The sequence below is a fragment of the Cyprinodon variegatus genome, unplaced genomic scaffold (assembly GCF_000732505.1).
Source record: "Cyprinodon variegatus isolate N-32 unplaced genomic scaffold, C_variegatus-1.0 Scaffold90, whole genome shotgun sequence".
Classification (NCBI taxonomy): domain Eukaryota; kingdom Metazoa; phylum Chordata; class Actinopteri; order Cyprinodontiformes; family Cyprinodontidae; genus Cyprinodon; species Cyprinodon variegatus.
In genome coordinates this window covers 1,343,832-1,366,909 of record NW_015150543.1, presented here as the reverse complement: position 1 = coordinate 1,366,909, position 23,078 = coordinate 1,343,832, and the positions used below count along the sequence as shown (strand labels likewise).

Here is a 23,078-nt window from a genome sequence, read left to right as displayed (position 1 = left end):
GACTTCATAAAGTGCAGAGGGAAATTCCACGTCTGGTCAGGCTCTAGTTCTATTCAAATATTGTGTCCATTAATGTGGTTTTATTGTTTTGAGAAAGAAAATAAACTAACCAAATAAATCTCAGCACTGAATTTAGTTAATGGAATCACAGTTCTGATTTTTTTTTATATAGCCCCAATTCACAATACATGTCATCTTAAGGCACTTGGAGATATTAGATACATAAAATTTTCTGTAAAGGAGAGAAGCCTAGAATAATTTAGCTAAACTGGGAAACGTCTGGATAATAAGCTCTATTAGAACCATAGATTACTTCATTAAAAACATAAACACAGTGAAAAAGATAGCGGACCAGGAAAATTTTGTTGGAAATTGTACACATTTAAATGGTGGCAGTGGCTAAACTAGTTGTTTCACTAACAAGGCAGGGCTCGATGTTAACCATCGCCCGATCGCGCAGGGCAAGCACTTTTTATTGTCGGGAAAGTACAAATTTAATTGCATTTGCCCGCCGGGCGAGTGCAGTGATCGCAAAAAAATTATTTATCACTCAAAATGACTTTAAAATCACAGACATTAGCTGAAAACGACCCAGCCGGCACCATTTTTGTTGTTTTGTACACATTCTCGCGTGATTTGAAAAAGACGCATGATTTGAAAAAGCCGCGAGATTTTCCGCCAGATGGCATGATTTTTGTCAACCTAGCGGTTTTTTGATGTACCGGTAGTTACCAAAACGACAAACAAGCTAGAAAGCGCTATCATATGGCAGTCTTCTGTACAGCGGTCATACATTAAAACATTTTTATGAATTTTTTTTCTCTCAGACATTGGAGAGGTGCATTTAAATGTTATAGAGCTACACATATTAAATTGGTGACCTGTTTTGTTATTATTATTGTCTTGTTGCTGCATTTATTTTGTCAGGGAAAACTAATCCTGAGTCAGATAAAAGTCAGGGAATTCTGAAATTATGTAAGACTGTGGAAACCCTGTATAAAATAACTGTATAATGATTCTCTAGAAAAGTCACACTATATTAATAGTATTATCTTGTATAAACATACTGGGACTCTAAAATAAGTTATTCATTTGTGACATTGACTTCTATCTTGTGATTTATCATAAGTTTTTAACCTGTCAAGTTATTTTTTTTAGATTTTTAACATTACAATTTGTATTTTTCCCAAGCACACAACAGTTTAAAGCAAAGTTTAGTTTGAAAAGAATGTGCAGGAAGGATTGAAAGGCATGTTAACACGGTAATGTAGGCTTGAGTTCATTATCTGAGGCATGCATATACACACCAGCAACCTGTAAAATAAAAAAATACTGGATTACAAAAAACATTTAAAAAACAAACATGTTTCATTGATATATATACAAAAATGAATATTAGGAACTGTATTTATCAAATATTATACTGGGCAAGTAAAAATTGTTTCTGGGCAAATGAAATGTGAAAGTCACTTGCCCAAAGGGCAAGTGGTAAAAATCCTTAACGTCAACCCCTGCAAGGTATTTTTATATTTGAATAAACCCGACTGCTCTTTAAAAATTAGTTGTAATAAATACATTCTTTAACACTTTCTCAGCTTTCTCTGAGCATATATCCAAATTGCTTCCTTGTTTTCTGGCTTTGTAAAATAAAGTTGCTTCAAAGCTCCAATATTTCAAACAAAAAAAAAGATAATATAGCAAGAAATGCATGCTTACATTGTTCCGAAGAGATCACATTATGAGGCTTTGGTGAAGCTTTGCATCCATACAGGGAGCACCTCCCTTTCTGACAGTGAGCTGTGTGATAATGTCCAGAGGCTGCTCGGCCGGCGTCTGCTCTGACATTTATGGTCCTATACCTCTTCATTAACACCACCTAACCAAGCAGACCATTCAGCTTGCCCTCCTCCTCTCCTCTGATTCTGTGTGCTGGATAAATAGCTTGTTGTGTGTACATGTGTGAACAAGTATGTAGATCGTGTTTATGTGCAATAGCACAAGTGTTTCATTTTCTCCTTGATGTATTGTTTCTCTTGATTTTTAACATGATAGACTTGTTTAATATTTATTTTAATTTGCAAAGGATTATTTACTATAGATGTTTGGACTCAACAAAGAATTCTTAGTCACACTTATATAAGATAAATGAATATGAAATTACATCAAGGTTTATCTAAACTTTTTTTGTGCTTTTTTAGGCTGTGGAGTCCCAGATCAGGAGCTTTGGACAGACTCCTTGTCAGTTGCTTATTGAACCGCACCCACCTCGAAGTTCAGCCATGCAAGTAGTAAGTAATGCAACAGCTTGGGTCATGGGGTCAAAAGCCAACTCATGTCCACTATGCTTTTCTGTATCCACACTCCATGTCTTACTTTTCTGCTTCTCCCACTGTGGAAAAATATGTTTTGGTTTTAAGAACATGCCCCCTCTCTCAATATTAGTGAGGTGTGTCTGACAAGAAGAGATTACAAGCATTTGTGTGTATATGCATTTGGTAAAAGGTTTTCTACTGGAACCCAGGATCTGAGCCAGATTTTCCACCTTAGCTGAAAACACAAGATCAGTAAAAGAGAGCCTAATAGCTGTTCTGAAGTGATGGCCCTTTAAGGGCCAGGGAGTGCAGTCAGTGGTTCCTGCCTGTGATGGGCCGAGGTCCCATGAGTCCTTATTAGTGTGGTGTCCCTGCGGCGCTGACAGCTGGCTGTGAACCACCACCCATTGCACACACATAGAATCTTATGTTATTCCTTTGAATATGCCGCCTGACTGTGTAGGTGGATGCCTATGAATGTTTTTATTTTTATTTCTCCAAATGTAGTTTTAAAAGGCATCCTGTTCAGACAGCTTTTCAAACTGATGTCTGGCCATATCCAAACCTTTATTTTCATTCTACTCTTTCTTTGCTTCCCTTTTCTGTCCTTTACCTCAAGCGAGTGTGTTGTCAGAGTGTCTGCATCTGCCCATGCTGGTGGTAATGATACTGTCACTGCTTCTAGTTAGCTGTCAGATGAACCGGATTTACCCGGGTCTCTTCCTGATGTTAAACACTGACATTCCTCTACTTTACACACAAGGAGGAAAATAGCTTTCTGTTCAATCTGCTTAGTACAAACACTTCTTAAATTTGTCCTAAACATTGTCTAAGCAAAGGAAGCACCCTGACATGTTGATGAGAGAGCATTTTTCTCCTCCTGTTATATATGTGAAAATGCAGCTTTAATTCAGTAGATTGTAAAAACATCTCCGTATGCATTTTAAACGTCTATACATATGCCTCTCAAGCAAGTGTAAATTGAAATAGTTAACAGATATTGTTGCCTTAATGTATTTTTGCCTTGAAATATACGTATATATATATATATATATATATATATATCATACTAGATTTTTTTTTGCCGCACCATCTCCATGTTAATCTAGAACAGGGCATATTCCTCAATTGGGTCAGTTAATGAAGTTAAGTCACTTAATGAAGAGAAAGGTGGTTTCAGTCAAGTTTACAGGTAAAAAACTACATGTGTGAACTATAGGTTGTATTTTCTTGAATTTCATGTAATAATAAATTCTGTTCACACAGTCAATCTAGATCAATATTAAATATGGCTATGTTCACACTGCAGGTCTTGATGCTCAATTCCAATTTTTGTGAAATCTGTTTCTTTTGCGTGGATTTTCACATTTCCAAATGAATGCGACCTGCATGTGATCTGTGTGAACTGCATTCATGCAACTTAACTGTCCCTTGTGCGCAGTAGAAGACGCAATGACGTTACAAGCATGTTCTGTGTTTACGGCAGTACAAATAGATGGTAGTTCTTGAGCACCTCTAGCGATCTTTCCCAACCTCAGCCAGTGCGTTAACAACATTCGTGTCGGATTCACGTCCACATAGCCAAGTGGCCTGGGTCGCATAGGAAAAAATTGGATCTGTGTTGTTCAGACTGCCATGAAAAGATGAGATACAGGTTGCATATGTGCAAAAAAATTGGATTTAGGTCGCTTAAGGCTGCTGTGTGAATGTAGCCTAAGAGAAGTGAACTAGAGAAATACTTAAAAACCTTAATTTTTTAACTAACCTGATCATGATAGATTCAAAAAGAAAACAAGGCAATGTTAGATAAAGAACAGGCACACTAGAAGCAGGTTATTCTGGACAAATGACTCCTTTACTGGTTTATTCTATGTAAAGCTTTCAAGTACACTACTACACAGTAGCTCAATGAAGCATACCTGGTGTTATTACAGTCCAATCATGCAGAGTCGATCCCAATTTAATAGGGATCTTGGAGAAAGTGCTATGCAGCCTAACTTATGCGCAAAAATATGTCCCAATATGGACCCAGAGGGACAGCACAGGTGACCCTGAATCTTGAAGCTCATCCAGTGAGCTTACAAAGTCATTAAGATAAAACCTTCTTGAGATGTTAACGCACATTTAGGGTGAATCAGTTTATGGATCTGAATTTTCTCAGGAAACAAGCTACATTCAGATGTGAGCTGCACAGAGTCCAAAGTTTTTTGAACAGGCTGTTAAAAAGTCCATTTTATATTGGCCAGCAAATTTTGAAAAGGTATGAAAAAAAGCATTGTTGGAAGCAGCTTACAACAAAGACTGATTAAAACTCTTAACGCTGTCCTCAAGTTTAATTCAAAATGCATCCATTTTCCATCCATTGTCATAATCAACTGTAGAAAATCAATATTAAATAGAGAGAGAAGTTAATCTTTTCTAGTATTTTTCTAGTATAGTATTTTATCCTACTTTGCTCATCCTATGAACTTCTATCAAAAGAGATGTTTGATTTCTGAGCTATGAGCTGCTCTGTTCTGGCTTTGCTTGCTGCTGTTAACATCTATCCCTTTCCTAATTTTCTCTTTGTGCTTTTCTTTCCTCTCGTTTTTCTTCTCCCGTTCTCCTTTATGCCACCCACATGGATTGCTTTCCTCAATTCCTTTTGCTTTGCTTCTGCATCTTCACCCCGTCTGGGACACATTTCCATCTTCTGTTCTTTTGCCCCGTCCCCGGACCCTGAACAGTATCTTCTCCTGCAGACTCCGCTGATGTTTACGGAGCAGATGCAGCAGGATGTTATCATGGTGCTGAAGTTCCCATCCAATTCTCCAGTGACACATGTCGCGGCCAATACTCAGCCGGGTCTTGCGTCGCCTGCCATCATCACGGTCACTGCCAGTCGCCTCTTTTCTGTAAACAAATGGCATGGCCTGACAGGTGAGTGGTTTCTGTTTATTAACATATTTTCTTTTCTGTATTTTTGAGGGCTATTAAAAATTCTTGTAATTTTTATTTTCTATGTAAAATCTTTAATTCAAATTTATTTTTTTTTTTACATAATTCTACTTTATATGTCTTTTTCAAGGCACTTTTCCAAGTAGAATACCTACATGATGTATTGATTGTAGTTCAGTTCTGTTGATCATGAAATTTGTTTATCAGTTGGGATGCCCAACGGATGAAATAAAGTAATTTAGTCACAATTTTAATTCCTCCTGGACAAGAATGAGGAGGCAGTGGACAGTCACTTGCATTTTTTTGTTGAATTTGCGGCAATCCCTGATTTGGAGGATCTATTGATCATCAGGCACAGGAAATTTTACCTTGCAAGCAAGATGAAGTGTTGCGTGATATGTGAATGCACAAACTCCCGAAAATACATCTAGACAGGTGCCAACAGATATGTTTGCCTGCATACAGAAAATTTCAGACCAATCAAATGCAGTGACCAGTCAAGCAGAGGCAGAGGACTGAAGTATAACAAAAATAGTTGTGCCGATATTAGCTGAAAAATCCACTGTTGCTTTTTAAAAAATTAGCAAAAAGATGTGATTTTTGCCTTTGAGGAGGGGAAAGATGGTAGGTACCCAATAGGTTAGAAGAATTGTACTTAATGCCCCTCCCTTTTGTAAACACTTTGTACAGGAGGCTTCCCAGATCAATATGTATAGTTCCATTTGGATTCTGCAATGTATCATTGTGGCTTAATACAGTTTACAGGGAATTGTCGAATGCAGCAAAAAGTAAAAAGGTTCATGGCATTAGTGCTGCTTTTGGTGGCTTAATCTATGAAAGAAACAAGTGAACAAATTAGCTCTGAGCCAGCAGTCAAATCTAAATGAAAAAGAGAGCTAAACAGTAAGTCTCAACACAAGGTCAGCCTTTAGCTGTCTAGGAAAGAAAAAAAATTTGCAAATGCAAGACAAAGGAAACATACATTTGTTTGCAGTAGCATCTCTGATAATAATTTTTCTCTGGTGTCACAACTGAAGGGAATACCAGGCCAAATGTACCAACAATGGAGAGAAACAAAAACAAAAATCAAAAGCTGAAACCGCACATTATGCATCATCGGAGAATGGTTGTAAAATAAAGCCCATTAAAGGAAAGTGGTCCTTATACTATGCCCTCCAGCACCCTAAGCCTACAGCAGCATAATTATAGAGATAACTTATTATAATCTTTCAGAAAGGAACGTTTTTTTAGCCAGTCTAAAAGTAGACGAGGAATGGGAGTTAGTTCCACAGGAGAGGAGCCTGATAACTAAAAGATCTACTTCCCATTCTACTTTTAGAAACCACCACTAAAGCTGCAGCCTAAGACCAAACTGCTCCGTTAGGAACAGAAGGAACAACCCAATCTGTGATGTATTATTGACCTTGGCTTTTAAGAGCTTAATGCATAAGAAGGATGATTTTAAATTCTGGATTAAACATGGAAATAATAAAGAGAAGTATAATTTAAGAAATATGATCTGTGATCATTTTTGATTAGAACCTGTTGCAGCATTTTGGATCAGCTGAAGACTCTTAAAATGGATTTTGTGGACTTTCTGCTGATAATTTCAATGTCATCACTCTATTACTTATATGAATATTAGGGTGTCTAATCTCCACAGGATGGACATTGATTTGAGAGACAGTTGACTGTGTCTACCATGCAGCTGTATCAAATGTGACACATGTAGCAGCCAGCATTAGGTCTGATGTCCACTTCCATACATCAACCAACCACTTTGCACATTCTTATTTACTCAACATTAATGCAACTCTAGAAAAAATAGATTGTGAGGATAAATAAACTTACATGGATAAACTAATCTGTTTTTGTGGGCAATGAACCACATTATGTAAAAAATAGATTTCGCTTTTAATTGTTTTTACTGTTGTTTAGGAGATTGTATTAAAAAGTTCAAGCAGTGTCCAGATAACCAACCAGAATATTTTGCTCATTATTTATTTTTACTTTACTTCCACATTCCTCCACAGAAAAATACAAAAACTTTAACTTGAATACATTTGCTTATATTGCAAATATCATGATTATAAAAATGATGAGTTCAGTATAAAGTTAGTATTTCTGGAGTGATGCTGAGGTCTGATTGTTAGGCAGTATATATCTTCTTTAGTAACATTCTGACATAACTGATGTATAATTCATGGGAACAGCCCTGTGCCAGTGAGTCAAATTATAGCATTATTGTTATAGTTTCCTGTCTGTTATAATGATCTTGAATGCAGCTTCTGTTTCACAAGGCCACTCAATTACAATAATAATCCAATCTGTCTTCTCTGTCAGGTCATCAGAACACTGGGGAGCAGCAGTACCAACTTCCTGTGGAAATTGACCCTCTGATAGGTAAGCTATCATTTATGACTACTAAGGAATCCACACACACTTGAGTATGAACCTGTTTATGCATGAAATGAAACTCTATGTGGATTTGTGCGTTGGGTCCTGTTGGCATCCTCGTGACGCATGGCGCTCAGCAGTCGTGTCCCTGGACAGTAGATTAGAGTTGTTTCTCAGCCGCTGCCCCAGTTCACTCCTCATGATATAGGCCCTGCTCTTTCACTAAACCATTTGCATGCAAATTGGAATGCAATGAGCTGTGGCCTAGGCCAGCATTTCATCATCAACTCCCCCTCTTTCTCCCTCCCTCCCCAGTCCTCTCTTCCTCCCTCCCTCCCCTGCATCTTCTTTGGTTTAATTCGAGCAGAGGGAAAGGACGTGTGTCACTGGAAATGAATATGAATGTGGTAATAATGTGTGATTGAGAATGCACGGCGGACGGCTGTCAGGACAATATGTGCGCCTCTCATCCTTCACGACTTGTTGATGAGCAGGAGAAGAGTGCCGAGTTGCAGTGATGTATGGGATGCTCCGATGGAGCAGCGAGAAACGCGCCTCCTCTGTCTGCCTGCTACCACCTCTTACAGCTTCTTGCAGTTTCATGCACATCTGCAAAGGGGACTGTTCTTTCTCTGCATATGTTGTGGTCACCATCATTCTCACGAGACAATTTCAGAGCCATTTTTTTCCCCCTAACACTTGACTACTGAAATTATCCAGAGGTGATTCTCTGTTATTCATCCTGATCTGCACATTCACTTCTGTAGTTGCTGTTTAAATGATAGGAAAGTAATCTTTCTCTAAAAGCTTTTCAGTACTACATATTACTAAAATGTATGTTAGTATTACCTTTCAGTAATTATATTATCGTTATGCTCCAGTGGATAATGTCTAACACTAAGGCATCATTTTTTTTGGGAGTGTGCGCACATTTTGGGGGAGGTAGCTGGGAGTTTTGCTCTTGTCAGTAATATATTTACACTGTTTGCATTCCAGGAGGAGCCTGAGCTAAACACAGTAAATTGAGGATGAACGTTCAGCCATCTGTGGCTCTGGGGAATGTTAAAAAAATGAAATATTAGTAGAAGCAGATACTCTAAATGTTCCAAGTGTTACCTGCTCCTTCTTGTGTTTGACCCCATTAAGTAAGAAAAACAACATTTTTTCTTGTAACCGCATAGACATAGAAAGATAGCACTTTCTATGAGATAGCACTTTAGTAAATGGTATCAGTAAATCAGATATGCAGTTAATGATATTTGATCATACCAAGATGAAGCTTGTGTCTACTCTGGTTTGAGTGGGGTTCCTTTTGTAAAGACTATCCACACTGGGACATTATTCAGACTCTTAGGCCCTCATGGAAACCGTGTAGTTTCCATAAACTTAATCTCCAGAATGTTTTATGTGTTCTCCCACAAATCTTCCTCACTCTGAAGCTTTGGTGGAGGAGCATCAAAGTGTGGCCTCTTCGCTGTTTATCCTCAGAGTGTTTGTTGGATCCCTCTGTGAATTTTGTCATCCGTGCATTTTTGACATATAAGCTACTGTTTGTCTCTTTCAGCAAATAACGTGGGCTCTCATCGGCGTCAGATCTCAGACCTTCTGGATCAGAGCATCCAGATCAGCTCGCAGTGTTTTGTCATCACTGCCGACAACCGCTTCATCCTGCTGTGTGGCTTCTGGGACAAGAGCTTCCGGGTTTACTCTACTGACACAGGTAATGTATAGAGGAATGGAGTGGATCATTCTGGCTCAGACTCAGGAGCACTCCTAATTTTGTTTCTCGCTGCCCCAGAAGCAGTAAAAGAAGAAATTATTGCTTAATTTTTTTAAGAATTTGGATGGTAGTCATCTCGTAATGTATTCAATTGGCTCAGTACAAGTTCTGATTATAATCCAGACATACAGTATTTACATACATGCCATACATATCCATCTAGAGACATATAATACCCCATAATTCTGCTTGCAGCCAAAGATGATATTTCTAGGTATTGATCTTTAGGGCTTGTATCTAAATCCATGCCAACCTTTTCAGATTTGGGTTTTATGAATTTAAATTAATCTGGATTTTCTTCTGTATAGCACTTAATTTATATTATCTGGACTTATATCTAGAAAGTTCCTTTACATTTAGATGAAGTCTCTTAAAATTGGTTTTCAACTTTATAAAATGTAGAAAATCTCAAGTGGTGTAAATACTTTTGTACGAAAAGCCTGGAGGATCAAAGCAAAGAGCTCTTTAATGGCGTACGCTGTACATGGAATGTCCTCTGAACTTCAGTACAATGCCCAGCATTTATACCTGAATACCATTAACGTAATACCTGCATGCACATGTCCAATTTAAACATTTTACACACACGCAACAAAAAAAAATGCCATGAGGTCAGGGGTCCTAAATGAAACTGTCTAAAGCTTCATCTCTGTACCCAGTTCCCTCTGCCTCATTCAGAATACTACATGCATCTATACAACAGACTCGATTCAATTTCTCTACAGGCCAGGCCCTCCCTGTCTTTTTTGGAGGAGGGAGCAGAGGGGGGAAGTGAGAACATGGAGATAGCTCTATTGTGTTGCTGCCACCAGGGTGTGCGACTGAAACGTGAGCGGAGTTTAATAGAATGCGGCTCAACAGCTGCCACCAGCGCCCCCAATTCCCCCAGGTTAAAGGGCTACTGGATTTTATCAGTTACAAGACCTGATTTGGGGCTCATGCATAAAAAAACAGCCTCAAACGCCAGCGTGCAGAAGTGCATGTTTAACCTGAGGTGCATGGTAGCCATTATTGCAGCAGCCATCATTACTTATTTCCACTGTTTATGAGAATGTCAAACATTTCACATCTTTGATGTCTGTGTTCTTCTTGGGGAGTTAAGTCTTTGACCTGCTTCAGTTTCATAATATTCAACATCTTTTTAGGGGGAACCATTTTGATTGTGACACAAAGACAGAAAGTGTCACTTGTGTTAAAGTATCATTCGTTTGACTGCAGGGGTCACACTACGACGAGCGTAATGGGTATTAGACGGAGACAGTGGAGCTGTGGTCTTGAAATCTGACAGCAATTAGCCTCTTTACATATACACATGTTGGACTACGCACATACACACCAATTTGGAATGAGTATTTATTCATGTCTGGGAATTAACTAGTGTCTGCTCTCAGGTCAGTCAGATGATCAACTCATGATGGCAACTTAAACAATTGCATCTGTCAGTTAGGTCATCTTTTATTTGTTTGAGTGCAGGTTGTAAGGGCTTTACCATCTGTTTTTCGCTGTACATCTAGTCGCTTTTTCTTTTTTTGATAGTCAGGATTTCTGAAGTTTACATCAGAAATATTCTTAAATGTAGCCATCAAAAGAAAAAGGTTTGCATTAAAATCATTTATTGATCTTATTCTTCTTTGATTTAATTATTATTTAAATTAAGGAATCCCTTTTCTCCTCTCCGGACTACCTTATTTAGTAGAGTTTTTGTAAGTATTTATTTAGTCTTTTGAAATTTGCAGAAACATTTAGAATATTTTTGAAATTGTACTTAAGCCTATGCTTGGCTTTTCATCCAGAGGATTTATCCTAAATATTAGAATTAAACAGAAAACTACAAATTAACATATATTCAGATAGTATCTATAGATTGAGTAAAGCAATTATGTCTCCACACTACTTCCAACAATCTTAGTATTAAATGCCCTGTCCTCTGTATTTATTTATTTGATGTTCAGGCTAAACCCTTCTCTGTTTTTGCTGTGCTTGCAGGGAAGCTGACTCAGATAGTGTTCGGACACAGGGACGTGGTGACGTGTCTTGCTCGCTCCGAGTCATACATCGGAGGAGACTGCTATGTCCTGACTGGTTCCAGAGATGCTACCCTGCTGCTGTGGTACTGGAATGGAAAGCACTGCAGCATCGGGGAGAGCCCAGGGAGTGAGTCCACATCCCAGAAGCACACACAGAAACACACACTCAGGGTTCTGAGCACTCGCCCTCACAGACAGTCCTGTGATTTTCAAGACTCTGTGATTTACAGCCTTCTTTAGTGAAGTAACAACTAGTTTCATCTAACCAGCCCAGGCCTCCTCCGTACAGATTGGATTTCGCAGCTCTGCAGGACCAGGAACAGCTTTTCGATAAGGTGTTGGGAACTGTGTGCTTCAGTGAGGTCAGATAGTGTGTGTGGGAATCTGTCTTTAATGTGAGTGAAAGTGAGGGCCACTTAGAGACTTAAATGTGAAGTTGGTGGGGGTCGTCGGCCAGCACATGAAAGTTCCCTACCATTGGAGGGCCACGGGGTCAGGCTGGTTGATAAAAGTGAAAAATGTCACGGGCCTCCCTCGCGTTACCATAACATATGGCATCAGCTATGATCAAAGCATGGCCGCCACATTGCTCAGCCCTTGGCCTCCTTGGTGCTAATTTGGTCGGCTTAGATTGCCGAACATGTTGTTAAGTGATCCATCACAAATGGGATGAATTTTATGACAAATTGTACTTTGTTTAATAAGTCATTCTGGTTTTCCTATATTAGAGCGGGAGAATGATTATTAAAAAAGGTGAATACATTTTATAAGTTGTGGAAACAAATTGAAGTAACCATTTTTTGAGAACAAAAAAAATGATTCTTTTAAATTTATTAAGATTATTCTAGCGGTTTGTCCTAAAAAAGCTGCATCTCTGTTTAAGTTTAGCTAGCTCTGTCTTTCAGCCGGATGAGCCAATCCCAATGTAAAGCTCCATTGCCCAAGTCTGCAGGAGGCTGTTTCTTTCTCCCAGACACGATGTTCTGCTGCACGCCCAAACACCCTCACACACTGATGATCACCAAATCCAGGCAGACCCTTCTTTAATCTGCTTCCAAAACCAAAAATGACTCAAAAAAGCCCCCTAAAAGAAACCCTTCGTACTCTAAAAGATGAGAGCACACACTTACAAAAAGATTCCAGCTCAGTCCTAATGACTTGCAGACATCTTGCACACCTCATAAGCTCGATGCAAGTCCGTCTGAGTGGCTGAGACGTTCACATGAACACACTGCTCTATGAACTGGTGGTTTGTCCTCTGATCTGTGTAGTTCTTAGATACACTACTGCCATCTGCTGGAAAACAGAAATAGATTCATCTGAAAAGCTGCTTTTATGATATTCAGAAATGAAAAAATTTAACATTTTTGTAAGCAGTACCATTTTCTTTTAAATAAAACATCGTTGATTCTACCTGTTAATGATCTCATATACAAAGTGATGCAATCTTTATTCAAATAACTTCAAAGTTGTTCTCTCTTCCAAAACTAAAGGCAGAAATGAATCCAAACACATCAAAATCTAATTATTTAAAAAAGAAATTCAGATACATGTAACATGTTTTATCCTTTTGTTTATTTTCATATGATTTCTACTCATCAACTTTGCTTACAAAGGCTTAATTACACTGAATGCTGATGAAAAACTGTTTAATTGGTGTGGCTTAATTTCTGTGCAGTTAGAAACTAAACATGCTAAATAAATAAATAAAATCTTTATTTTCAACTTCTAATAATAGATGTTTACAAAACAAATATAATAAATAATGAAAATGATTAACACAAACAAGAATTATTATATTATCATATCAGAATTATTGTTTTTATGTTAATAGTCTTTGCATCTATATTTAAGAAAAACTCTGTTATGCATTATTCAAGTTTTACTCAGAGATATCCCACTCTTCCAAATAGGCTAAATGAGCAAACTTTCAACTGTGTTTTAATCACTTTAACCTACATCTGCTGAATTTGTCTCCAAGACTGTAGACCAACCCCCAACAGTAATTAAATATCCCTACTGACTCCTCTGAATATTTCTCATTTACATAATTTCTGGTCTGTAAATGGCAGCTGTGACCAATTAATGTCCCCGCGTGTATAATACGGGCATACATGCACACACAGACAGCTGATAGCCTCCTCTAAATCTGAGCTTTGGTCACCTACAGATCATGTCTGTAATTCAAACCAAACTTGAGCTAAAGGCTCCAACCTACTCTAGTTTGTTCACTTTATCAGCTTTAAGGATCTGCACAGGGTGAAATCCAGCTTTACTCTCCAACTTAGCGGCTTACAGGTCATGTGTTTGCTTTTAGTGAGAATGAGGCTGTTAACAGGATGAAATGTGCTTGTTTGGGCTGCTGCTCTGTAGGAATCAGTGAAGTTTGGTTGGCTGTGAAGTGGACAGCTTGATTTAAATGTCAAAACAATGAACTGGAATTTTAATGATATAAGGTCGATTATCAGTGACAAATTTTCAGCTGTTTTGATTTTATGATATCAAAACTAGCAAATACAGAAACGTTGTTCCTAATGAGATGTTTAGTCATTAAAACACCACAATATTTTTAGCACTATACATATGGTTTTGATTGATCGGAAGTATTGCTTTGTGTAATATTAGAGAGCACGATGGGCTCTATAGCGTCTATCTGCTAAATTTGATTGAGGTGTTTCAGTAGCCGTGGCTTTTGGGAGAAAGAACCTGCCCTATTAGTGACGCTTTATTGAGTTGGTGTCGTATAATTGAATTAGGACAGGAACTGGATTCGCTCAGCAGTTTAAATGGCAGCTTGTAACTGGCGCATTCCAAAAACGTGTTGTTTGAAACTGCTCTTTACAGTGAGGACATGTTTGTATGGGAAACCTTTATTTTTTTCAATCATAAACTGAAAGGACGTTTTTTTTTTTAACTGGACTATTTCAAATGGAAAGCAATTTGTTTCGTTGGACAAATGCAATGCCTCGTAAAATGTATTTATCCCAGTTTTTTGTTTCCAGATATTTTGTGGTTGCAACCATATGGTTTTCAAAAATTAAAAAAATCTTTTTCCAAAAGATGTTTGCTAAAAATTATATTGATACCCCTTTACCCTTAAAGAAAGTCCTGTGTAACCATTGTCTTCACAATAAACCCAGTAATTAAATGAAATCTCAGTTTGGTTCCAATTGTCCCTGGAGCTTTCAGCTGTGGAACGATTATGAGTGACCAAATGAAAAAGGTCAAGGAACACGGTGATAAAGGTCAGTTTAAACAGCTAACAAAAACAAGCGTTCAACATCTTTCGGAGCTTTGTTTAATTTACCATTGATAAATATAGTGTTTACAACAATAATGAACCTTCCAAGGCACCAGATATAACCTATTGTTGACATTCATTACCTCCTGTTTTCCACAGCCCTGTTTTCAAAAGAGCATCTATGTGAAATAAGTTGTCCTGGTCGGATGAGTCCAATATGGAAATACTTGATCTACAGGAAAAATTATGTAGATGACAGAAAACAACACCATGTATGACCCTGAACACACCATCACTGCTGTAATAAGTGGGGGTGCCAGCTTCATGCTTGCAGCTGTTCTTCAGCAGGGACTGGAAAACCTGCAAATGTTACTGATAATTATGATGGCAATGAATAGAGGTCATCACAGACTGCTAATGTCTAAAAACCGGGACGGAGGTTAACCTCGAAGACTGAATATCAACCCACAGCTCTGAAGTAGCTGTGGGTTGAGAGCAAGGCTTGATCAGGTATTTAGAATGGCCCAAGTCTAGACCACAAAAACTAGACTGGCCAGACTAGAAACTGCTGTTTGAATGTATTCCTCTCAGTCTAGTACAACAAAATAAAGCTACCCCCATAAAACATTCAACTTGAATTGGACCAAAATATGGTTTGACGATTGATCTGCTCAGGATGGCTAAAAATAAATCCTTGCTACGCTTTCTTGTTTTTTTATTACAAAAAGGTTTTAAAACCTTTTCTTTCACTTCACAGTAACTTGCTAGTTTATCAGTTTATCCAGTTAAAAACAAATTGATATTTATGGTTACAATGTGACAAAATTTAGAAACTGTTCAGAAAAACAAATGTTAGTTTTAACAGATGACTCCCAGGCTGTGTTTTTAGTTTCTGAAGCTGAACTTGACCTTCAGGAGGTAATGATGGGGTTTCCTATTAAGAGATCCCTGCCTGGAGCTCTGAACCAGATCTGAACTCCAAAGTGTTGGACTCACGCTGGTGACCTTCACATTTTCCTCTGTTAAACCCAATTCAGTGCATCCAAACACTAACCAAATGTACACAACAAATTCACTGTCACTAATTCATTTTTGTTTACAATTACATGTATTGTAACGAAACATAGGCTTTCATATACGCCTCTATGCAGCGTCACGTCTGCTGACAAGCAGAAGACGGATGGAGGGATTACTGAGGATTTTGTTTTGTCGTTTGCCCAGACGGCTCGAACCAAAACAAAATTACACAAATTTCATGACTTTAGTCTGGGCCCCACTGGCTTTTTGTTGCACTGCCCGCCTTGTGCAGAAACATCTGGATCCAGTGAGGGCAGTCATGGTGAGAAGGTTTAAAACACAGGAGGAGGCTGAGTGTGGGAAATCTCTTGATGTGAAACAAAATGGATTCAAATCTTCAAAAATGCAACACATAACAAAAACATGAACAATTACTCATAATACGAAGCTTTCGCTTTAACTTCACTGCTGGGTTTAACCAAAGCTGAATCTGTTTGAGCCTCCTATTCCCCCTAGTGACAGTAAAGTGGTAGCACATGTGATCTAGAAAAAGTCAGAGCTTAAATGTTCTTGGTTTTCCAGCAGGGTTTACCACACCAAGAGCCATCCTGACCGGCCATGACTGCGAGGTTACCTGTGTCAGCGTGTGTGCCGAGTTGGGTCTTGTCATCAGTGGCTGCAGAGGTGAGAGCAATAATTTCTTTAAATCAATTCAGGAACTTACTCTCATCAATTTGGTCATTTTAGGAGGAGACACTGCTGTACAATCAGTCTACAGTCTTATTGATCCACCCTTCACGTTTACTATATCAGGTCTATATTGAGCTTTTATTTGATTAAAATGAAAAAAAAAAAAAAAATTAGGTAAAATAGTTTTTGAAGGTTTGATTTTATTTTGATTTGGATTATTAGCATTAGTTTGACTGCCTTTGTTATCATCAGCAAAATTGGAATTCAGTTTCTCTACATTTCACTCTTTTTCTTTTCCTGGTTTCCGTCACCCTCCAAGTGCTTTTAGCTTGATCAGTATTGGAATCAGTGTGTGTCTACTGGCTTCATTTGAAAATGAAATATAGAAATGCTGCAAGGGCTGTTGTTGAGTGTCTTTCCTTAATAAAAAGTTAATCTCTTTGGCATCATGTTGTTGCCAAGAACTTTGCCTTTCTAGACTTTGAGCCAAACTACTGAAAATGTTTTTGCAAACCTTTGTGTTATTTAGACACATCCATAACATAAAAACCTAAATAATCTTTAGAAATAGTTCTGTTAAGGTGCTCTTACTTCATGAAAGTGAGTGGTTATAGTAATATAACACCCCAATGTGTAACTCCCTCTCCTCAATAGTAAAAAGCAGTAGTGTAGCATTTTAAAAAGTCGATGCATTCAGAGGAATTTTTTACCTTTTTGTCGTCTCTATATTATGCAGTGTTGTTTAGTCTTAAATGCCCTCTTCTTGTGGAAAGTCAAGGATTCTAGTCCGGTGTATTATCAATAAATTATTTCAAGCTAATGCAAACGGTCATCATTGTGACATGAAGGTTTAGATGCAGGTTTTCTAGACTTATGCTGCCATGAGAGCAAAGTGTGGTCACACCACATTTGTTCTTTGGCTGCATTTGATTGATAAATGAAGCAACATTTAACAATTAAATTACCAATGCATAATGCATAGTTGTCTAAAGCTGTTGTAGAGAGCTGTAAGTCTGAAGTGATAACCACAGACAAAGGTTTATTTTGTGTTTAAGTCAACATTTGTCTTGTTGGGATCAACTGTCATTGACCTTCATGCACCTGAACAACTAGAAGAATTCACATACTTAGTTTCATGCAAAGACCACAACATTTTTGCTGCCAGACCTTTTTATACGATGCCTTTGGTAAAGAAACAGGCCCATGGCATCATAGGTTCTCCACCATGCCTAGCAGTGTTCATAATGGGCCTTTTCACTCTTCATCCTTTGGGGTGTTTGGCATTTGAAAACCTAATTCTGCTCCCGTTCGATCATAGTATGCAGTTGTAGTTAAAGTTCAAATTTGGTTTAGAAAGTTTCTTTGCTGTGATTGGCAGAAAAAAGGCTTTTCCTTCCATTGTTCTAGATGCTGTTTTTTTTTTTTCAAAATATGAGCCATACATGATACTTTTTCCTAAAAAAAACACACAGATCATGTATGCCTTTGCACAATAGAATAATCCTAAATGAATACCCAAACCTGTGTGTATAAATTAGTTCCTTGTATCTAACCTCCTCATGTCATCTATCCTGTGTGCAGAGGGTCCTTGTCTGATCCATTCCATGAATGGAGACCTGCTTCGGACCCTTGAGGCCCCTGAGAACTGTCTGCGTCCCAGACTCATCCATTCCTCCACCGAAGGCCATTGCTTGATTTATTACGACAAAGGGCAGTTCTGTCTCTTCAGCGTTAATGGCAAACTGCTCAGACACATGGAAGTGGAAGACAGCATCAAGGTGAGGATATTCCTGTTTCTGCTCAGGTTTACCCAAGAGAGTGCACTCATATGTACGTCGGCACCACATCTGGGCCAAAAGTCCTTCTGATTAAAGGCTGGGACTGGATCAGAGATGTGAGTGAGGTGAAGGTCAGGGAGACTGAGGACAAACTAGGGCTTCACATCTCTCTCTCCCTATTCAACAACAGCCAGCAGAGGAAATGGTCCATTTGATCCACGGCTCTGTTGTCAGGTCCGATTGCGACAGTGGTGGAAAGCATTTCCGAGGAGTGGTCAGTCCTGGACTCCAACACCATTAACTACCCTGGGGTGCAGGACGACACATTCCCCACTGCCCACATTTCCTCCCTGGTGGCTGAAGTGACACAAGATAGCGACTACCGCCTTTGCTTTCCAGGCCCTTTTGTTTCCGGTTTGGCCTGGGAAATGTAAGCCAGCTCTGACAGGCAGCTGCACGCCTGTTTCCTATTAAGAAACCTCTAGTGCCCGAGCTCCTAATCTGCCAAGCGGCCCACTCCAGCAAAGCCGCAAATACACGGAAACACTGATTGAGTGCATTACTAGCTCTGAGAAAGTAGCGAGTGTTTAGTTTTGAGCTTTCCTATTTTTCCTCTGTGTGTTTAAAAGACACTAATGATGTTTTTAGGTTTGCTTTGTAGTTTTCCCACACTTTTCCTGCACAGATGTAGCAGAGAAACAATGCAGGCTGCAGCCGGTCTTGACAACTCTCCTCGGCTGTTGTAAAGTCCTTCCATGTCAGATGGCATTAGGAAAATCCTAACATCTTGAATTCAGGCTGTGTGAGTCTTAGCTCCACCCTCCAGACCCAGCAGTATATAGTGCACTCATGTACACACCAAAATCAATCTTCTCTGCCCTCTGAGCCTCGGCACAGTATGACTCCAGGATAAATAACTGTTTGTCCTGGCCTGCATTACGCACTTGGAAACAGAGAGCTAAAATGTATGCACTTTGACTTTATAGAGGTCTGGAGTCAGAGGCAGGATGACAGCCTAACAGTCGGCATCCTGCTCTAATAGTAGATTTGGGTGATGGAGGCCATGCTGAATAGATTACATTCTTTTAAGTTATAGTAAGACTCAAGCAGTGTAACCATCCCTGGAGTTTTTGTAACTGCCTCTGTCAGAGTAACAGGAGGGGTGAGGGCACCATAAATTAAAAGTTTTACTTTCTCCATCCCTAAATCCACCAAACAATCTCTGAAATATGGGCGGGAATGCTTCACATGTTACTGCAGTTCTTTTTTTTCTTTCTTTTTAAAGTCATCTGAGCTCAGTCGGCCATCTTGGCCCCTACAGAGCCATCGGCCATCTTGTTTGGCTGCCCAGTGGCAAAGGGCTGATTTATAATGTCTGTCTGCAGCCTCCTACCTGGCTGAGCTGACATGTCTGCCAGCTCTCCTGCTTCCTGCTGTGCTGCACTGAGGTCATAAACTCCCTAACAGAGAGCATCAGAGTACATTAGGCTGCTACTTCCCTTCTTTTTACTGTTTATTTGTTAGGTCGATATGCGGAACATAAAAGGAAAATAACTTGAATAGTCATGCAACGATTTATTTCTTAAAAATAAGCTGTTGTAGAATCAATATACAGCACAGGAGTGCAGCTATGATTTCAATAGGCTTCCAATTCATTCATGATTTTCTCTAATCTAAAGTCAAAATTTTATACACACCTGCAAAAACATTCAGTTAAATGCTTGGCCAAGAGACAGACCTATTCCATGAGCCCCATTTACACTACCTTTTTGAAACCTTGCCTATACTAAACTGTTGAGGGTACATGGCATACAAAACTGAATCAGACACAACCGAACCTCGCTAAACCGGTACTAGTTCATCAGTAGGGCTCAGTGCGTTTCAGTTCTGGCTCAATTCTCAGATAATAAAGAACGCATTAGCAGACTGCGTCATCTCTTTACAGTCAGCCTCCATAATCACGACATTTCAGACATGCCTAAAAGTACTAGATTCCCTACTGTGCCACACGATTCCCAGTGATAATTCTGCTTAGCAGTGTGATGAACCTCAATGTCTGTTATTGTTTCCTGCGTCTGTAAGCCCTGATTAGACTATCGTTTGTTGTATCCACTTCCCTAAAGCTGACTCTGTCGAGGAAATTCACCAAAGGCTGCCTTCTTTGCCTGACTCTCCTCACAGAATGAAATATCACAATTATAACCAAAATTGCTGAATGTTAGCACTGCCATGTTGATTGCTTGTTTCCCCCTAGCAGTAGTACCGTAGATCGTCACTAGCAAGTGAGAAACCGTGCTAGCTTGTACTCGTACTCGCACTTGTTGTCTCCCGCTTTATCCGGAACCGTGTCGCGGGGGCAGCAGACTAAACAGAGACTCCCAGACTTCCCTCTCCGCGGACACCTCCTCCAGCTCTGCTGGGGGAAGCCCTAGGCGCTCCCAGGCCAGCCGAGAGACGTAGTCTCTCCAGCGTGTCCTGGGTCGTCCCCTGGGCCCCCTCCCAGTGGGACGTGCCTGGAACACCTCCCGAGGGAGACATCCAGGGGGCATCCGAAGAAGATGTCCGAGCCACCTAAACTGAATCCTCGCGATGTGGAGGAGAACCGGCTCTACACTGAGCCTCTCCCGAATGACCGAGCTCCTCACCCTATCTCTAAGGGAGAGCCCAGCCACCCTGCGGAGAAAGCTCATTTCAGCCGCTTGTATCTGGGATCTCGTTCTTTCGGTCATGATCCAGATTTCATGACCATAGGTGAGGGTAGGAATGTAGACCAAAAGGTAAATTGAGAGCTTTGCCGGTCTGTCGTGGTGAAGAGAGAGCTGAGCGAAAAGGTATCGGGGAATCACACTTCTCAGCCTCCCCGGAAAGGCCTATGCCAGGGTGCTGGAGAGGAGAACCGTACTAGCATGATGTGTAAACGGTCGTAGAACTGAGCTTGTCACGGTTAACTGATCCAAGTTCGGTCCGAACTCGGCAAGGATCGGTTTTAGAGGATACTGAAAATGGGGCTTCAGGTATCAATGAGTCTTATTTGGCTATTTTTCTAATCAGAACTTTTCTAGTTTATTTAAACTGGTTTGTTTCTTTGGAATAAATCCAAGTTTTAAGCCCAGTAAACACATTTTCAATAGAGCTTTCTTCATGGCTCAGTTATCCTGTTCAGTTTAACCACTGTGGTATCATGAACATGTTAGATCACATGTGTTAAAGTTTTAACCAGGTAGCCCAACCTCCTAACTCTCGAAAGCAAGGCAACTAATGATGATGTTTGTAGAAATAGATAGAAAATCTAGGAATCACTAATTAAAACCTACATAAGAGGTGGTAGAAACTGTTTCCTGGTTATATTCTACAAAAAATGTAGTTTGCCTTTATTCAATACAGCGCAGGGATTCACTGTTAGATCTCTTTCCACACGTGCTGAAATACATGTTAGTTCTCTTTTCTGTGGAAAATCAGGCTGTTAAATTTTGATAGATCTATACACACTTATGTTGTTCTGCAGCAGATTGGTTAGATTCATTCATTGCTGCAAGCTTTACAAACTTAAAAAAGGATGTGGCAAAGTTTTTTAAAATTTATTTAAACAAATCATTTCCTCAATTTTGTCTTTTTATCCGTGGTTTACGTCTATTTGTTTTCTTTGTAAATGAACTTCCTAAAAACGACTCATTCCAGCTTTAAGTTTCGTTTTTTTCCATTAAACTCTGCCTAATTTAAAACACATGCCTTTGATGACTGAAGTGCTGAATCACCGCACAAAAACAGTGTCTATAGCTAAAAGACGTCCTAACTTCAGGAAAACTTCATAAAACCACAAACGACAGAAGCCCTCAGTGTTGTCTGCTGCCTCAGAGCGCACTCTCTGCCTCGTCATTTCATCGGCTACGGTTTCTGGCTGATTGATGCTGCTGACTGTTTGAGTTTCAGCTTCCACTATGTACCGTGCCCCTAATGGTCTCCAGCACATGACTTGATTTGTGTTCATCCGATTCCTGAGGGAGCCGTTGGGCTGCTGCAGTTTGCAAGAAAAGCAGATGAGAAAAGTAAATCTCAGAGTTCTGCTGTTGGGGGACATTTTTAGTTAAGTGTATAAGTCTGTGTACACAATATGCGATTATTTATTGGATCAGGACGCCTCACAGTGTGACGTTTACTTTGTCACTACACATAATCTGATGGCATATTATCAGGCCTTCATACAGCTGAAACAAGACAAACCAGAACAAAAAATTGACTAAACGTTTAAGATCAGTTAGGATTACTACAGTGGTTTCTGTTGCTAAACAACACAATAATGAGCAAAGTTGTGTTTTTGTTCCCTTAAGTTTACATCAAATATTAGTAATTATTTTAATATTTATAGTTTCCCAGAAGTATCTTTACCAATATAAGGTAAACTCTACATTATGTTTACACACCTCAGAGGGTATTATTGGCACTTTTTAATGTTTTTTTCCAGAATTGTTAAATTAAAGCAGCAATATATATCAATATTCTGAAAAAATATCAATCATTGTGTGCTGTTCAGTGATTAAATTGCATTATTTGATATCAGAGGTGCTCTCTAGTAGCAGAAGCATTATGTTCTTTGCTGTAGTTTGTTTAAAGAACAGTATTTGTGTTTATTGAGCTTTGATAGCATTGATGTGCCGTGCAAGACTGGAAAAAGAGTACATTCAGTTTGAAATTCTTTTTATCTTTAGTTCTATTATTACAATAAATACTATGAAATAATAAGGAAAAAGTTTCAGTCCATGTCTCCTCCTCAACGTCGGCACAGAGGATGGTGTTCTCTGGCTGTGAAGTTCCTCTTTTGCTTCTGAATAAGATGCACATTATACGCAAAGTCTTGAATTCTACCTTCCTCACATCATGGGAGGTATCTAGAAAATCTAT

General features: G+C 39.2%; 1 protein-coding gene across 9 annotated transcripts in view; it reads left to right on the top strand.

The window, feature by feature from the left end:
• The window catches only part of lrba (LPS-responsive vesicle trafficking, beach and anchor containing), a 243,521-nt gene that overhangs the window by 217,175 nt on the left and 3,268 nt on the right, over positions 1-23,078 (top strand). For 5 of the 9 annotated variants that reach the window (XM_015373646.1, XM_015373651.1, XM_015373650.1 and 2 more), the window contains 7 exons: positions 2,199-2,288; positions 5,039-5,231; positions 7,593-7,652; positions 9,211-9,366; positions 11,413-11,580; positions 16,294-16,395; positions 17,983-18,179. In XM_015373646.1, coding sequence (XP_015229132.1) covers positions 2,199-2,288; positions 5,039-5,231; positions 7,593-7,652; positions 9,211-9,366; positions 11,413-11,580; positions 16,294-16,395; positions 17,983-18,179 — 966 coding nt within the window. The remainder of the gene's footprint in view (positions 1-2,198; positions 2,289-5,038; positions 5,232-7,592; positions 7,653-9,210; positions 9,367-11,412; positions 11,581-16,293; positions 16,396-17,982; positions 18,180-23,078) is intronic. The other 4 variants (XM_015373652.1, XM_015373649.1, XM_015373653.1 and 1 more) reach the window with 3 other exon arrangements.